General features: G+C 53.8%; 1 protein-coding gene across 3 annotated transcripts; it reads left to right on the forward strand.

Moving 5' to 3' along the window:
* Positions 1–275: 275 nt before the first annotated feature.
* Znf428 (zinc finger protein 428) lies at positions 276–11,472 on the forward strand. 3 transcript variants are annotated; one of them, XM_045134499.1, is made up of 3 exons: positions 276–356; positions 5,212–5,405; positions 10,852–11,472. In XM_045134499.1, exons 2-3 carry the CDS (start codon positions 5,330–5,332, stop codon positions 11,349–11,351), a joined length of 576 nt encoding a protein of 191 aa, XP_044990434.1. In that variant the 5' UTR covers positions 276–356; positions 5,212–5,329; the 3' UTR covers positions 11,352–11,472. The 3 variants fall into 3 exon arrangements, with proteins under 3 accessions (XP_044990434.1, XP_044990436.1, XP_044990435.1); XM_045134501.1 differs by having other exon boundaries at positions 10,891–11,472; XM_045134500.1 differs by lacking the exon at positions 276–356 and adding an exon at positions 720–851.
* The last annotated feature ends 6,272 nt before the right edge of the window (positions 11,473–17,744 follow it).

Below are 17,744 nucleotides of genomic sequence, written 5' to 3' on the forward strand. Positions count from 1 at the left end.
TCACAGGAGACGCGCACGCGCGGATCCTGTCAGGAAGCTTCTAGATCCATTCCCCCTTCCACCACCTCCCCTCCCGCCCACGCAAGTCGCGGGCCGTACCAAGTCCTCCGGGGCTCACACACACAAGCCCCCCCCCCTCCCCCGTTTCCCGCGCTGGTCGCACCCGCCGCCCACTCTCCGAGCCCCTCGGCCGCGGCGAGCCGGGAAGGGTCCGTCGGGCCGCGCAAGCGCCCTGGGCTCCTCACGCAGTCTGCCTCTCCCACCCGCCCTCCCAGCCTCAACCACGCAGGCGCGGTGCCCGGGGCGGCGGGGGACGACGGCCAGCGCCGAGCCCGAGCTGGGCCCGCCGGCGCCCGGTGAGTGTCCGCGGGGCGGGGGGAGGGGCGGAGGCGGGGTGCGCGGGGCATGCCGGGAAGCGGGCGTTACGAGCGAGGCCCCGCGGCATGACGGGAGGCGGCGGCGGCGGCGGCGGCGGCCGCGGCCCGGAGTCGACGGGACTCCGCGCGGGCCCGGGGCTGGGGGTTGGGGGGTGGGGGGCGGGCGGCATCTCGGGCCTGGGGCGCTCTGGGAAAGCACGGCCCCCTCCGGTCACTACACGTCGTCGCGCGCCCAAGCTCGGAGCACCCCGGACGGCGGCGTCTGGCTGACGCCTGGTCGTTACGGGCGCCGAGGCCTTGTGGGAAGCGCCGCGGGGCATTGTGGGGGTTGGTCCTTATTGTTCCGTAGGGGGTGTGGCTTTTTTTCTTTCTTTTTTTTTTTTGGGGGGGGGGACCCCCAGCACTGTATGTAAAAGGATGCCTTCCTTGTAGCTGGGCGTTGCGCTCTTCATCCCCAGCACTGCAGAGTCCCAGGTAGGAGGAGGATGTCCGCGGGTTCGAGGTCAGCCTGGGCTGCCTAGAGGGAAGAGGGCTGGAGAGATGGATGGGTCAGTGGTCAAGGCGCTTGCCTGCAAAGCCTAAGGATCCAGGTTCGATTTCCCCGGCACCCACGTAAGCCAGATGCACAAAGGGGCGCATGTGTCTGGAGTACACTAGCCGGGTGCGGTGGCCCGCGCCTTTAATCCCAGCACTGGGGAGGCAAAGGTAGAAGGATCGCCGTGAGTTCGAGGCCACCCTGAATTCACCCTCAATTCACTACAGGTCAGCTTGGGCTAGCGTGAGACCCTACCTCGAAACCCTTCCCCTACCCCCCCCCCATAAGAAGAAAAGGGTGCTTTATGTTTTCTTACCCGCAGGGCATTAAGGGCTTGATTTGGGTCACAGTGTGCTTGCCTCCCTTTTTCATAATATTTTATTTGAGAGACAGAGAATGGGCGCGCCAGGGCCTCTAGCCACTGCAAACAAACTCCAGACGCTTGCGCCCCCTTGTGCATCTGGTTTACGTGGTTCCTGAGGAATCGAACCTTGCTCCTTAGGCTTTGCAGGCAAACACCTTAACCGCTAAGCAGTTTCCAAGCTCTTTCTTTTTACATGCAGTCGGAGAAAGGCAGACAGTGCAGGGCCTCTTGCCACTGCACACAAACTCCAGATGCATGCACCACTTTGTGTATCTAGCTGTACTGTGGGTTACTGGGGATTTGAACCGTGGGCGTGCAGGCTATGCAGACAATGCCTTTCACTACTGAACCATGTTTCTGTCCGCCCCACTTTCCTAACAAGGTAGCTAAGGCTGGCTTTGAACTTGTCTTACAGAAATCGATGACACATTTTTTCCCATTTTTTTCTGCTTATTTATTTATTTTCCAGGCAGTCTCTCACTCCAGGCTAAGCTGGCCTGGAACTCTTGGCAGTTCTTTTACCTCAGCCTCGTGGTTATGGGTACTGGGATTGATTAAACGTGAGCAGCCCCACACCTGGCCCTCTTACCTGTTTTGTGGTTTTTGTTGCTTTGTTTTGTTTCTGGAGGTAGGGTCTCACTGTAGCTCAGGCTGACCTGGAATTCATTATGAAGTCTCAGGATGGCCTCTAACTCACAGTGATCCTCCTACCTCTGCCTCCCAAGTGCTGGAATTAAAGGCGTGCGCCACCACACCTGGCTAGTTTTGTTTTTTAAGGTAGGGTTTTGTTCTAGTCCAGGCTGGCCTGGAATTCACTATGTAGTCTCAGGGTGGCCTCCCAACTCATGGCCGTCCTCATGCCTCTGCTTCCCCAGGGCAGAGGTAGGAGGATCACCATGAGTTCAAGGCCTACCTTGAAAGACCAAAAAACAAAAAGCCCTTATCCACAGGCTAGGGGGACAGTGCAACAAGCCTGAGGACTTGAGTTCAGATCCCCAGCAGCCACAGGAAAGCCAGGTATGGAAAAAGCCAGCTGGGGAGGTGGAGACCGGAGAATCCCCGAGGCTTTCTGGCCAGAGGAGCCTGCATGGTTAGCTCCAGGCCGGTGGGCAGACTCCATCTTACACAAGGTGGATGGCACCTGAGGGTGGCACTTGTGCTGGTTCTCGGGACTCCACACGCATGTCTGTCCCACCATGCCCCAGATCCAGGGATCCAGATTCCACTTGGATCCCTTTTTTGTTTTATTGTCTTTTTTTTAGTGATTTTTTTCACTGCCGTTTTTATGACCCTTTTTTTTTTTTTTTTTTTTTTTTTTTTGGTATTTTCGAGGTAGGGTCTCACTCTAGCTCAGGCTGACCTGGAATTCACTATGAAGTCTCAGGATGGCCTCCAACTCACAGTGATCCTACTACTACTGCCTCCCAAGTGCTGGGTTTCAAAGAGTGTGCCACCATGCTAAAAGTTTGTTTTTATTTATTTATTTGAGAGAAAGAGATCCTCCTACCTCTACCTCCCAAGTGCTAGGATTAAAGGTGTGTACCACCACACCAGGCTTTTTTTCTTTACCACTTTTTTAACCCAACTCTTGGCCTCATGCTTGGTAGTCAATCACAGTACGTTTGAGCTGCCACATCAGCCAAATTATATGAATGAGCCCAGTGAATCTTTTTGCATGTGTGGGAACAGACTCATGCAGCCCAGGTTAGCCTAAAAATTCACCATGTAGCTGAGGCTGACCTTGAAGCATTGGGATGACAGGTCTGTGCCACCATGCCCAGCTAAGTCTAGTGAGTCCTCAAAACATCTTACAACATCATTTCAACTCCTAATTTGGGAGCTGGAAAGATAGCTCAGTGGTTCAGTTTCCAAACTACCCATGGAAGCCAGACGCAATTAGCGGCTCATGTCCCTAAAAGCCCACGCACACACGCAACCTAAGCCGTCCTTCTTCAACCACTGTGGGGTTGGCATCTTGGGACAACCTGCCTGCCTATGGCTCGCCTCTCTCATCCTCTCAGAAGAGCTGTTTTGTTCAGAGTATTCCAGTCAAGGGCTGGGAGCTCAGTTCCTCTGAGGAGAGGAAGAGTGGAGAGCTGATTTCTACTCTCTAGTTACTAACAGATTTAGGATTCAGATGTAGATACAGAACCTAGGCTGGACTTCCCAGATTAGTGAAGCAGTTGTTTAAATACCAAAAACAAGCTTGTGCTGAGGGGAGGAGGCAGGAGGATCTGGAGTTCAAAGCCACTTTAGCTACATAGCAAGTCGGAGGCCACCCTGGGCAACATGAGACCCTTATCTACAAAAGGGAGAGAAATGAAATAAAGATAGCAAGGCTTGGTGGTACAAGCCTTTAATCCCAGTACCCCTGAGGCTGAGAAAGGAGGATCACTGTGAGTTCAAGGTCAGCCTGGGCTAGGGTAAGATCCTACCTCGAGAAACAAAAACAAGTAAAAAGGAGTTGGCTCATTACAAAAAGCACTTGCCAAGCTGGGCGTGGTGCTTCTTATTGCTGGGACAAAACATCTGACCCAAAGCAGCTGATGGGTGGAATGTATTAATTTTGGCTTCAGTCTCTGAGGGGATGCTCCATGATGGCAGGGGAGAGGGTGGAAAACAGCAGCGGGAGCCAGGCGTGGCGCACGCTTTGAATCCCAGCACTCGGGATGAAGAGGTAGGAGGATCTCCATGAATTTGAGGCCACCCTGAGACTACATAGTGCATTCCAGGTCAGCCTGGGCTACAGTGAGACCCTACCTTGGAAAAAAAGAAAAAGAGAGAAAAACAAAAGCACTTGCCACCCAAATGTGAGGACCCAAGTTGGAGCTGGGATCCCCAACACTCACATCAGTGTGAGTGGACATGGTGGCGGGCTGTAATTTCAGTACTTGGCTGACAAACTGGTTAGCTAGACTACTGAGTCAGCAAGCTCTGGGTTTAAGTAAGTCTTAGTAAAAGAGGTGGAGAGCAGTCACAGACAACCTCAGCCCTCCACACACCCCTCACACAACCAGGTGCATGCCACACACAAACTTGCCAAAACAAGAAAGTTGAGGACTGAGGATGTAGGTCTGTTGGTGGAGCGCTTGCTTAGCCTGCACCGAGCCCTGGGTTCACTTTCCAGTGCTACGTAAGCGGGGCGTGGTGGTGGGTGTCTGTCATCCCGCACTCAGGCGGGGGAGGCAGGAGGATCAGAAATGAGGTCATTCTTGAGACACAGCATGTTTGAGGCCAGCCTAGGCTACGTAGTGAGTTGGAGACTCACCAGTGCTAGAGACCCTCTCGTAAACACTTCCAGATGGTAAACACTTCCAGATGGGAGAGGAGGACATGGCTGCACCAAGTACTCCGTGTCTCTGGTCCCTGACAGCCACCCAGTTCCTCACCCTGGACTTGATCTGAGGGGTTAATACCTGGCATAAGCCCCTTGGTTGGTTTTGGTTTTTCGAGGTAGGGTCTTGCTCTAGCCCAGGCTGACCTGGAATTCACCATGTAGTCTGAGGGTGGCCTTGAACTCACGACGATCCTCCTACCTCTGCCTCCTAAGCACTGGGATTAAGGTAGTGCACACCACAACTGGCTGTCTGGTTTTGACTAATGCCCATGCTGGCGTTGGGGTGTTGCCTTTTTTTTTTTCCTTTTTTGAGGTATGGTCTCACTCTAGCCCACTCTGACTTGATACTCACCCCGTGGTTTCAGGCTGGCCTCAAACTCACAGCAGTCCTCCTCCTCCCTCTGCCGCCCAAGTGCTGGGATTAAAGGTGTGTGCCACCACACCTGGCCAAGGACCTTCATTCTCCACAGTCAGAGACCAAGCGAGGCCCGTCTGTGCCAGTCGCCCAGCACTGAGCACACAGCAGAGCCTGGAGTGGGGACAGACGCTCTGTAGAAATTTATTGCATTACCACAGGCCTCCTCTTTCCCTTGTGCAGCCTTCCTCTGCTTGCCAGCGTCCTGTGTTAGAGGAGCTTGTGGCCGAAGGTGTGAGTGTGGGGGAGGGACACTGCCCAGCTGTTGCTCTGCTCCTGTCTCTTGTCCCCTCCCCTGGCCATGACGGAGACCCGGGAGCCTGCTGAGACTGGAGGCTACGCCAGCTTGGAGGAAGACGATGAGGACCTCTCTCCAGGTGAGACGGCCGCAGAGGTGGTGGTGTTGGCTTCCTGGCTGAGGGCTTGGGCCCCCTTGGGGACTCCTGAGGTGGAGCGGCCCTTTGTCTTGCTAGGGGTTCTGTTCTGACTGGAATTCCTTGTCCTTGGGGTTGTGGACTGGCTGGGTTTTCGGTCCTTGCGGGGGGTTTGGGATTTGCTGTGGTCTCTCTCCCTGCTCGGGCTTCGAGACGGGCCGCGCGCTCTCCCGTTGCTGGATAGCGTGTGGCCCCGCCTCCGGGAGGGTCTGGGTCGGCTGTGCTCTCTCTCCTGGGTGGTACTCCGGGATGGGCTGTAGCTTGTGTCTTCACTGGAGGTTCTAGACCTGGTGTAACGTCTTTCCCTTCTGGGGGTTCTGGGGGTTCGTGACTGTCTTTTCCCCCAGCTGTGGGTCCTGGACCGGCTGGGTCTTCTTGTCTGGGTGGGCGTGCCCCTCCGGGTGTAACTTCTTGCCCTGCTGTGACTTCTCTTCCAGCTGTAGCTTCTCACCCTGCTCTGGGCCCTCTTGCTACTGTGACTTCGTGATCTTCGGGGGGTTCTGGAGCGGCTGGGGCTTGGAGTCCTGCTGGCGGAGTCAGCCTGGTTGTGGCTCTGGGCCCTGTTGGGCACTTCAGCCGGGTTGAGACTCTGTGTCCTGCTGGGGGTTGCGTGGCTGTAGCTCCTCACCCTCCTCAGTGCCAAAGGAGACTGGCTGCAGCCGCTCTCCTGGAAGACCGTTCTGGCCGGGCTGTGGCTCCTGGCCCTGCCCACGGGGACCCTGGCCCGGGAGCTGGCCCCCGCCCCCGAGGCTCCTGCCGGGCTGGGGCTCTCTTCCCTGCGCACGGGGCCCGGCGGCCGGCCGCTCCCTTCCTGGGTGTTAGTACGAGGCCGGCTGTAACTCTTGGCTCCGCTCCGTTTGGGCCTGGAAGTAGACGTTCTCTCCTTTTTGGCTCTGTCCACCCTGGCGGACCGAGTTCTCACGCTGCCGGGTGTGCTGGCCCTGCTGGGTGACCTCTTAGAGTTGTGGGTTTCCTTCCTGCCAGGAGTTTGACCGCGGCTGTGTGCGCCTCTCTGACGGCGTCTCGCGCCACTCGCTTTGGTGGCCTTGCTGGTTTTGGTGTCAGTGCCCGCTCTGCCAAGCGTCCTTGTCTTGCTGTGCACTTGAGACCGCCGGCTGTTGGGCCTGCTGGTAGGGGCTGTCTTCGTACTTGTTGACTTGGTAGACCTAGAGGTACTTGGGCTCATGAGCAAGTTGGGGGACATTAATGGCTTAGGGGGCACGGAGGAGCTATTGGGCATTGCTGGTTTGGTATTCTTCAGAGAGGCAGGAGGCGTGCCAGCTGTGGTGGGCATGGAGGGCCCAGTGGACGCTGGAACCATGCTGGGTTTGGAGGATCTCGGTGGTGGAGAAGGTGGGCGCAAAAGGGCTTGAGGTCCTGGAAGGCATGAAGGACATGCAAGAGCTGGTATCCAGGAGCAACTACCCGAAGGGCCATCACAGGCCACTGCGTGAAGTCACAGTGGGCTCTGAGGCTGCCCGAGGGTGGGGAGTGTGCAGGAGAGGGAGGGGCCCGGCATGCATCCTGAGGAGTACTGTCCATTGGTTTAGCTGTTTGGCTGTTGTGTCTCCATCCACTCAAGCTCAGCATGGGTGGGGATCTAGAGGAGGGCCAGTGCCAGGCTTGGGTCGTGTCGCTGCCCAGGGTGGGCAGGGAGTGATAAGCTACAACGAGGAGGGAGCCTGGAGGAGACTGCTGACCCCGAGAGCCAGGGAGAGCTTTGCAGGCCCATGACGCTGGGCTGGGTCTCCCAGAGGAGCGCGTGGGGAGGAGCTGGTGCCGCATTGTGGGGCTCCGGGACGGGTCGGTGGGAGAGCAGAAGCAAAGGCCAGCTAGGATGAGGAGCTCACCAGAGGCGCCGAGCAGCTGCGGAGGCCTCAGAAGAAGGAAGCTGAATAGAGGGGTCACTCCGTAGGGAGACCAAGTTCCTGCTACTTGGAGACGCCACAGTAAGCTTTACGAGGCTGAGTAGGGCGTGCTTGGAGGACTGCCGTGGACGGGCGTGTGACTGAGAGTGTCACTGAGAAGGTGACATTTGCCCAGAGATCTTGAGGGGGTGCACATCTGTGGTGCTGAGGGAAGGCAGAGAGGCCTTCCAGGGCCTGTGACTGTCTTCGTAACATAAGTGAGGGCAGAGCACTGGGTGGCCCAAGCTTCTCAGTGAAAACAGGGTCCCCGTGAGGACACTGAAGCAGGCTGCTGAATGGATCCAGAGCGAGGCTGTTGTGCTCCTGTGAGGCACTTTGGGCAGGCCCGTTACAAAGTGGCAGAAGACACTGTTCTGCAGACATCTAGCTCCGTGACCATGGCTCTGTGGAGGGGCCAGTATCGTCTTTTCCTGCCCAGTCACTTTACAGTGTTCTTATGTCTTTAACCCTAAGTTTGTCTATTTGCTCTCCATACCCTGCAACCACAGGGACCTCATGCCACCAGCATGGACTTGACTTCTGCAGGGGTTTGAGTGAAAGGACCCCCATAGGCTTGCGGGTTTGAATGCTTGGTCCCCAGCTAGCAGCAGTTTGGGAGGTGGAGCCTTGCTGGAGGAGGTGTGTCTCTGGGGTGGACCTTTAGATATTTTAGCTCAGCTCCAACCCTAGTATTTGGACTGCTTCCACCCACATCTGTGAGCCAGCTCCCTCTTGCTATCTCCAGCTGCTGTGACAAGGTGTGAGGCACAGCCTCTGCTCTGCCCCTCTTTCCTTGCCCTGATGAAACCGACCCCTTGAAACCATCAGCAGAAGAAACCCTTTCCTCTCATCAGCTGCTTCCTCTTGGGTGTTGTGTCCCAGCAACGGGAAGGTATCTGCAACAAACTTCTCAACTTCTGATCCTCTTGTCTCTACAGCTCCCAAGTACTGGAATTACAGGCATGCACTACCATACCATTTGTTTATCTTGTGTGTGTGTGTGTGTTTTAATTTTTTGTTTCATTTTTATTTATTTGTTTTGCTCTGTTTTTCAAGGTAGGGTCTCACTCCAGCTCAAGCTGACCTGGAATTCACTATGTAGTCATCAGGGTGGCCTTGAACTCTCAGCGATCCTCCTACCTCTGCCTTCTCTCTAACCCTATTTTTATTAATATTTTTATTTTTTGTAGATTTTCGAGATAGAGTCTCACTCTAGCCCAGGCTGACCTAGAATTTACTGTGTAGTCTCTCAAGGTGGCCTCAGACTCTTGAAACCTCAAGAACCTCTCACCTCTGCCTCCTGAGTGCTGAAGCCTTGTGTTCTAAAGGTCTATTATAATTTATGTAGTCCTAGTTAAAGTTAATAGGACTTTTTTTTTTTTTTTTTTGGTTTTTTTTTTTTGGTTTTTCAAGGTAGGGTTTCACTCTAGCCCAGGCTGGCCTGGAATTCACTACAGAATCTCAGGGTGGCCTCGAACTCAAGGCGATCCTCCTACCTCTGCCTCCCGAGTGCTGGGATTAAAGGCGTGCGCCACCATGCCTGGCTTAAAGTTAATAGGACTTTTTTAAAAAATATTTTACTTATTTTTAATTGACAGGGAAAGAGGGCACACAGAGAGGGAGAGAATGGGCATACCAGGGCCTCCAGGTAATACAAACAAACTCCAGATGCATGCCCCCCGCCCCCCCCCCCCCCCGGCCCCCCCCCCCCTCCCGTGCATCTGGCTTACATGGGTCTGGGAAAGGCAAACCAGGATCTTTTTTTTTTAATATTTTATTTGTATTTATTTTATTTGACAGAGAAAGGGAGAGAGAGCGGGATAGAATGGGTGCACCAGGCCTCCAACCCCTGCAGACACATGCGCCCCCTTGTGCATCTAGCTAATGTGGGTCCTGGGGAATCGAACCTGGGCCCCTTGGTTTTGCAGGCAAACACCTTAATTGCCAAGCCATTCCTCCAGCCAGGATCCTTTTTTTTTTTTTTTTCTTTTTTTTAGTTTTTTGAGAAAGGGTCTCACTCTGGCCCAGGCTGACCTGGAATTAACTATGTAGTCTCAGGGTGGCCTCAAACTCACAGTGATCCTCCTACCTCTGCCTCCCAAGTGCTGGGATTAAAGGCATGCACCACCACGCTCGGCTTTGTTTTTGTTTTTTTCAAGTAGGTCTTACTCTAGCTCAGGCTGACCTTGACTTCACTATGTAATCAGTCTCAGGGTGGTCTTGAACTCATGGTGATCCTCTTACCTCTGCCTCCCAAGTGCTGGGTCTAAAGGTGTGCACCACCACGCCTGGCTACAAGCAAGTGTTTTAATTTAGATAGGTGATGTGCGTTTTAAACTACACACATCAAAATACATGTTTAGTTGCCAGGCGTGGTGGCGTATGCCTTTAATCCCAGCACTCGGAGGCAGAGGTAGGAGGATTGCTGTGAGTTCAAGGCCACCCTGGGACTTTTTTTTTTTTTTTTTTTGAGATAGGGTCTCACTCTAGCCCAGGCTGACCTGGAATTCACTATGTAGTCCCAGGGTGGCCTCGAACTCATGGCGATCCCCCTACCTCTGCCTCCCAAGTACTGGGATTAAAGGCATGCGCCACCACGCCCGGCCACCCTGGGACTACATAATGAATTCTACGTCAGCCTGGACTAGAGTGCAACCCTACCTCGAAAAACCAAAAAACAAACAAACAAACAAAATGCATGTTTACTGCGAAGTCCCAGTGCTCCGGTGTCTGAGGCAGGAGGATGGAGAGGTCAGCGCCAGCTGGGGCTGCAGTGGACCCTTTCCTGAAGAAAACAGGCCAGGCATGGTGGGACATGCCTGTAGCTCCAAGACTTGGAAAGTGGAGGCAGGAGTCAGGAATAGTCATTCTCAGCTACATAGTAGTATTTGATGCCATCCTGGGCTACAAGAGATCTGTCTCAGAAGGGGGAAGAAAAGCAAAACAACAAAACAGCTGGTATAGGCCGTGGTGACATTCAGCTTTCCATGCAGGGTAAAGTGGGTAACTATAGGTGAGTCGTCTCATTGCTCCAGGGCCTCAGTTTCCACAATTGTCAGCCAGGGATAAGTACCTTCCTCCCAGGATGGTTGTGAGAGGTAGGGATGAGTGAGTTTATATGTAAGCACGTGTCCAGGACTCGTTTCTGTGACGTTACCTGACCTCCACCCCAGATGCAGTTATTCGTTGGTTGGTTTTTCGAGGCAGAGTATTTATTCCTCTATCCCAGGCTGTGTGGCCCTCATTATGTAGCCCAGGCTGGCCTCTTATCTGCATAGTTTCTCCCATCTCAGCTTCCTAAATACCCGGACTAGATTACAGGTGCAGCCCTTGCGGACATTTGCCAGACACAGGTACCGGCCATCTGTGTTGTATCAGGCTGCCATGTCCCCACTGGCCAGCGTGACGGGGGCTCGGGGAGGGGACAGCTGAGCAGAGTCCCCTGTCCTCTGATGCGCTGTCTCTCCCACCTGCCCAAACAGGCCCGGAGCGGTCCTCTGACTCCGAATACACTCTTTCAGAGCCGGACTCTGAAGAGGAAGAAGATGAAGAGGAGGAGGAAGAGGAGACCACAGATGACCCCGAATATGACCCTGGCTACAAGGTGAAGCAGCGCCTGGGTGGGGGTCGGGGAGGCCTGTCCCGCCGGGCCCCACGAGCTGCCCAGCCCGCAGGCCCACCCACCCAGCCCTGCCAACTCTGTGGCCGCTCACCACTGGGAGAGGTCCCTCCGGGCACCCCACCTTGCCGGCTCTGTTGCCCTGCTACAGCCCCCCAGGAAGCTCCGGCCACCGAAGGCAGGGCTGTTGGGGAGGAAGAAGATGATCCACCATGCTGTGGGGAGGGCCGGCCAGCAGGGCAGGAGGGGGACGAGGAGGAGGAGGAGGGGGGCGCCTACCACTGTACGGAGTGTGAGGACTCCTTCGACAACCTTGGGGAGCTGCATGGCCACTTCATGCTGCACGCCCGGGGAGAAGTGTAGGCAGAGCTCTGCGGAGGGGAGGGCGGGAGCAGGTCTGCGGCAGCTGGATGGTCACGAGATCACGGGGCCTGGGTCGTCTTAGCATAGATGTGTGACGTCAGAATAAAAACCTGATTCTGTGTGTGCTGGTCCAGCGTGTTGGAGCCGCGTGCGTCGTGAGCACCGTGTGCTGCATGGCGAGTAGGGCTTCCTCCCACCATGCCCGGGGTTCCCCTTGGCCACCTCAGGGTCTAGCAGTGTGGCCAGGCCCACTGAACAGTCACGGTGCACACATTCCCGTGTGTTCCTCATGACCCTGCGTGCGGCTCAGCAGAAAGCCCTGTCCCTTACTCCATCCCTTCCGGCCAAGCTGGCCTCAAACTCAGCAATCCTGCTGATGCTGGGATTATAGGTGTGTGCCACCCTACCCAATGTTTTATTTTTTAGCTTTAAAATATTTTTATTTACTTATTTTCAAATGGGGAGGGGCGTGGAATGTCTGCCAGGGCTTCCAGCTGCTGCAAACAAACTTTAGGCACATGTGCCATTTTGTGCATCTGGCTTTATATGGGTACTGGGGAATTGAACCCAGGTCATTAGGCTTTACAGGCAAGTGTCTTAATTGCCAAGCCATCTCTCCAGCCCCTATCTGATATCTTAAAAAAAAAAATTTATTTGAAAAGCGAGAGAGAGAGGCAGATAGAGAATAGGCACAGTAGGGCCTACAGCCACTGCAAACAAACTCTGGACACGTGCACTACCTTGTGCATGTGGCTTACGTAGGTCCTGGGGAATTGAACCTGGGAACTTTGGCTTTGCAGGCAATTGCCTTAACTGCTAAGCCATCTCTCCTGCCCATTTTATTTTATTTATTTTTGTTTTTGAGGCAGGGTCTCGCTCTATCCCACAGTGACCTGGAATTCACTCTGTTTTCTCAGGGCGGTCTTGAACTCACAGCAGTCCTCCTGCCTCTGCCTCCCAGGTGCTGGGATTAAAGGCATGTATGTACCACCATGCCCGGGCCCTATTTTATTTTTTACTTGTTTTTTTTTCGAGATAGGGTCTTGCTCTAGCTTGGCCTGATCTGGAATCCACTATGTAGTCTTAGGGCATCCTCAAACTCAAGGCCTGTTGTGGTGGTGCATGTCTTTAATCCTAGCATTCAGGAGGCAGAGGTAGGAGGATCACCTTGAGTTCAAGGCTACCCTGAGACTACATAGTGGATTCCAGGTCAGCCTCGACTAGAAGGAGACCCTACCTCAGAAAACCACACACAAAAAATTAATGTATTATAGAGAGACTCAAGTGGGGGTGGTGGTGTTGTTGTTGTTGTTGTTGTTGTTGTTATTATTATTATTATTATTATTATTATTATTATTATTTGGTTTCTCACTCTAGCCCAGGCTGACCTGGAATTCACTCTGTAGTCTTAGGGTGGCCTTGAACTCATGGCGATCCTCCTACCTCTGCCTATCCAGCACTGGGAACTAAAAGCATAGACCACCATGCCCTGCTTCCAAAAGCCCTTTATTTTTGACAATATCATACATGGGTCCTACCTTCCTCCCACTCCTACTAACACCTTCCTAACCAGTCCCCGTCCTAATTTCAGGTCTTTTTCTTTTTCCTGTGACCGTGAAGTTAGATTAGGGTTGCTTGCTTGAGCATTAGTGTGGCTTCATTCCTGCAGCAGGGGTGGACAAGATTCCAGCGGCCAGACCACTGAAGAACACAACTCCGGGGCTGGAGAGATGGTTTAGTGGTTAAGCACTTGCCTGTGAAGCCTAAGGACCCCGGTTCGAGGCTCGATTCCCCAGGACCCACGTTAGCCAGATTCACAAGGGGACGCATGAGTCTGGAGTTAGTTTGCAGTGGCTGAAGGCCCTGTTGTACCCATTCTCTCTGTCTCTCTGGATCTTTCTCTCTCTTTTTTGTAGCTCTCAAATAAAATAAAATAATAATAATAAAAAAAAAGAACACAACTCCGTCCCCCAGCAACCCTTACCTGCCAAAAGCTCCTCTGGAGGGAGTGTGTTTTAAGAGCCCCTCTGCCGTCTGTGGTGGACCATTGATGGGCTCTGTTTTGTGCAGGAGACCACAGCTGCTGCCTTGACAGCTACGGCATGTCCAGAAGGTGACATTGTGCAGTGTGCCCTTCCCCATTTCAGCTCCTCTGCTCCTTGTGCCCCTTCTCCACCACGTTCTGCGTCACTCCCAGCACGCTGGCCCTCTCTGGTCAAAGCTCTGCCCACTGCAAAGAAAAGCAAAAACAAACACAAACAGAGGTGGCAACACTGACCAGTGGGTAGAAATGTGAATATTTAGAGAGGTGTTTTGTTTTTTGTTTGTTTTGGTTTTTGAGGTAGGGTCTTGCTCTAGCCCAGGTTTATGTGGAATTCACAGTCCCAAGGTGGCCTTGAACTCAAGGCCATCCTACCTCCGCCTCCCCCCAAGTGCTGGGATTAAAGGCGTGTGCCACCACGCCCCCGCAAGAGGTTTCTTTGTATGTGTGTGGGGGGGGGGTGGGAGGGTTAGCCTATAGGCCAGGCTGCTTGGGACTCAGTACCTCAGGTTGGCCTTGAATTAATGGTGTCTCTCCTGCCTAAGTCTGAGTGCTGTAACCACAGGCATGAGCCACCATGCGTAGCCACAGTTCTGTTTCTTTTTCACATAGTGGTCCCAGCTGGAACATTGGGGTTCAGGTTGCCCCTGAAGCCTGTCATCACCCCGCAGTCCAGGGTGGGTGCCATGCCCAGTGGGTCTTAGTGGTGACGTGACAGGGATCCTGCCGAGGTGCCTGCTGGTGGCACATAATGCTCGTCCTGCCAAGGCTTTTCTGAGGAGCCAGCTGCAAAGGAGCTTGGGAAAGGCCGCCTAGGCAATCCGCTGAAAGCAGGACGTGGTTGGTAGGGGACAGGAATGCTGTCTGCCATCACCTAGCCCTCCCACAAAGGACTTCCATTATCCTTGGACCAGGCCTTCCAAACACCCCCTGGATGCCTGGTACCCTGCCGAGGGCCATTCTCTATATGGAATCACAGAACTCACAAAAATGGAACTGTGATGCTTTCCAGCTGCCTGCCCCTCACTTAGGGCTTCCCAGCGTGACTCCGTGAGGCGGGGGCTGGGATCAGGGGCCATTTGTTCATTGAGCAAGTAGTTTTGAGTTCCTGTTGAGTGCTAAGCATCACAAGTCCCTGAAGAACACATCAGGGTGGGCAGGGCAAGGTCGCCTCTGGGCAGGATGCGGCACAGCCATTTGGAGAAAATACGGCCAAGATGGGGGAGCTGCTCTGGAAGGGCTTGCCGTTTTAGTAGTAGTAATAGTGGTGAGGGGTTTGTTTTATTTTCTCGAGGTAGAATTCCTGATCTCTAGCCCAGGCTGACCTGGAATTCACTATGTAGTCTCAGGGTGGCCTCGAACTCTCAGCGATCCTCCTAGTTCTGCCTCCCGGTGCTGGGATTGAAGGTGCGTGCCACCATGCCTGGCAAGCTTGGCATTTCACTTTATTTATCTATTTACTTGAGAGAGAAAGAGGCACAGAGGGGGAGAAAGAGAATGGGCGAGCCAGGGCTTCCAGCCACTGCAAACGAACTCCAGCTCCCTTGTGCGTATGGCCTACGTGAGTCCTGGGGAGTCAAACCGAGGTCCTTTGGCTTTGCAGACAAACGCCTTAACCGCTAAGGCATCTCCCCAGCCCCGGCCTGGCATTTTCAATCCTGAGGTCTTCCCTGGGAAGTTGAAGGTCCCCAAGGAGGGTGCTGGAGGGAGTCCTGCTTGGTGGCGATGAGCCTTCTGAGCGGCCAGAGTGGATGAGGAGGGCTGTGGTTTCCAGATGCGAAGGCTCTCATGGTAACCTCTGAGCACTGAAGCTGATCATTTGACCCATGTCGAGATCCCAGCACTCACTAGTGGGGCTACGGCTGGAGGATCCTCGGCCTGGGCTGCATAGCTTAAGGGAGGAGAGGGGAGGAAAGAACAGGTTCTAAGAGCTCAGAGATAGGCGGGGATAATTTACAGAAGCCTGGCAGCAAAGGCTGCTCTGAAAGTAGAAGCTTGATTACGACGACAGCCACCATTCACCGGGCCCTTCCTCAGGCGCTTTGCGAGTGTTGAGCCAGCAGCCAGAAGCCTCCAGAAGTGGAAGTGAGTGCAGGAGTGACGGCATCGCTGAGTCAGCACACGCCACGGACTAAGCCCGGGTGAGTGCTCTCTGTGCCCTCAATGTAAGCGAGTGGTATGCCGGCGACGGATGGGCTGAATTTCCTCATGCAACAGCGATTTATTGAGGGAAGGACAAACGTCCCTGAGTGGTGGAGTTTGTGCCGGGCGTGGTGATGCACGACTTTAATCCCAGCATCCACGAGGCCTCTAAGAGGCCCGCCTGAAACTACAGAGTTCCAGGTCAGCCTGGGCCAGAGTGAGACCCTTATTTGAAAGACGAAAACGGTCTAATGTAACCCAGGTTAGCCTTGAACTCACCGTGTTGCCCAGGGTGACCTTCAATTTCCGGTCATCCTGCCTCCACCCCCAAAGTAACTCCAGGTGTCACCACCACGCCTGGCTCTGGCGGCTCTGGCGCAGAATCCGGGGCTTTCTGCCTGCTAAGCAAGCACTTTGCCAGATGAGCCACGTCCCCACCCCTGGAGGCAGTGCTATGATAGTAAGACAGACATTCAGCAGGTATTTGAATAAAATATACAAGGTAGGGCTGGAGAGATGGCTTGGCGGTTAAGGTATTTGCCTGCAAAGCCTAAGGACCCAGGTTCGATTCCCCAGGGCCCACATAAGCCAGATGCACAAGAGGCACACGCATCTGGAGTTTGTTTGCAGTGGCTACAGGCCCTGGCACAGATACTCCGTCTCTTCCATCTCTCTCGCTGTCTACTTACAAATAAATAAAAATTTAAAAAATTATTTAAAAAATATATACAAGATATATAGCCAGATGTGATAGCATATGACTGCAATCCCAGCACCGGGAGGCTGAGGCAGGAGGCTGACCACAAGTTTGTGGCCAGCTTGGACTACAGAGTGAGAAGGTTGAGTGGTTTGGGTGAAAAGGGAGGGGGGTGGAATGTGTGAGTGCAGTGCACTACAGCCTTCCCATGGGGTGAAGTCAAAGAAAAAGTGATGCCGGACCAGGGACCTGGGGCTGGATAGATGGGTTGGCTCCTAAAGGCACTTGTTTGCAAAGTCCATTCTCACGTAAAGCCAGGTGCACAAAGTGGCACATGCAACTGGAGATCGTTTGCAGTGGTGGGAGGTCCCCGTGTGCCCATTCTCTCTCTCTCAAATAAATGCCGGGGGGGGGGGGGGGCCTGGAGCGGGAGTGGGCCCTGCAGCTGTCTGGGGGAACACAGAGCTCGGTGGTCTGAGGGAGGAGCCTGCCTGGGACCTTTGTGGAAAACTGCGGGTGCAGAAGCAGGCAAGAGGAGCACTGGGAGGAGAAGAGATCCACAGGAGCAGACGCGGCTGCACAGGCCTCAGTTTCCTTCCCTCCTCATAGAAGCTCTTCTCAGCATGGGGAATTGAGCCCAAGGCCTTGCTCATGCTGGGCAAGCGCTCCTTCTCCGAACCACAATCCCATCCCCCACAGGGACTATTTGTTTATTTGAGACAGAGAAGAATGGGTGCATCAGGGCTTCCATGAGCCACCCTGTGCATCTAGCTTACATGGGTCCTGGGGAATCAAACATAGGTCCTTAGGCTTCACAGGCAAGCACCTTAACCACTAAACCATCTCTCCAGCTCCATGAGCATTTTAAAATTTCCATTTATTTATTTGAGAGAGAGAGCACAAAATGAGTACACCATGGCCTTCAATCTCTGCAAAGAACTCCAGATGCATGAACCACCTTGTGCATCTGGCTTACATAAGTCCTGGGGAATAGAATCTGGGTCCTTAGGCTCTGCAGGTGAGCACCTTAAATGCTAAACCATCCCTGCAGCCCTTCACGAGCATGTTGTACTGCTACGCCCAGACAAAGAGAAGTGGGGCTGCCCGCTGGAAAGTCACACATCCACTGAGAAGCAGAGGGCCAAGTTCGAACACAGGACCAGATGCAAAGCATGAGCTCTTGCCAAGGCTGTGTGCCTGAAACTCTGTTCCCCCACCTTGTGAGCTGTGCTGACTTTGTGAGTGCTGAAGCTCTTAAGCTCTTAAGACCACTGAGCAGAATTGAAAAGTCGTCTCACTTTTAAAAAAAACAAATAAGCCAGGCGTGGTGGCGCACGCCTTTAATCCCAGCACTCGGGAGGCAGAGGTAGGAGGATCGCCATGAGTTCGAGGCCACCCTGAGACTACAGAGTTAATTCCAGGTCAGCCTGGACCAGAGTGAGACCCTACCTCGAAAAACCAAGAAAACAAAACAAAATAAATAAATAAATAAATAAAAAAGAGCAGTGCGTGG

This window comes from Jaculus jaculus, chromosome 14, assembly GCF_020740685.1.
Source record: "Jaculus jaculus isolate mJacJac1 chromosome 14, mJacJac1.mat.Y.cur, whole genome shotgun sequence".
In the NCBI taxonomy this organism is placed as follows: domain Eukaryota; kingdom Metazoa; phylum Chordata; class Mammalia; order Rodentia; family Dipodidae; genus Jaculus; species Jaculus jaculus.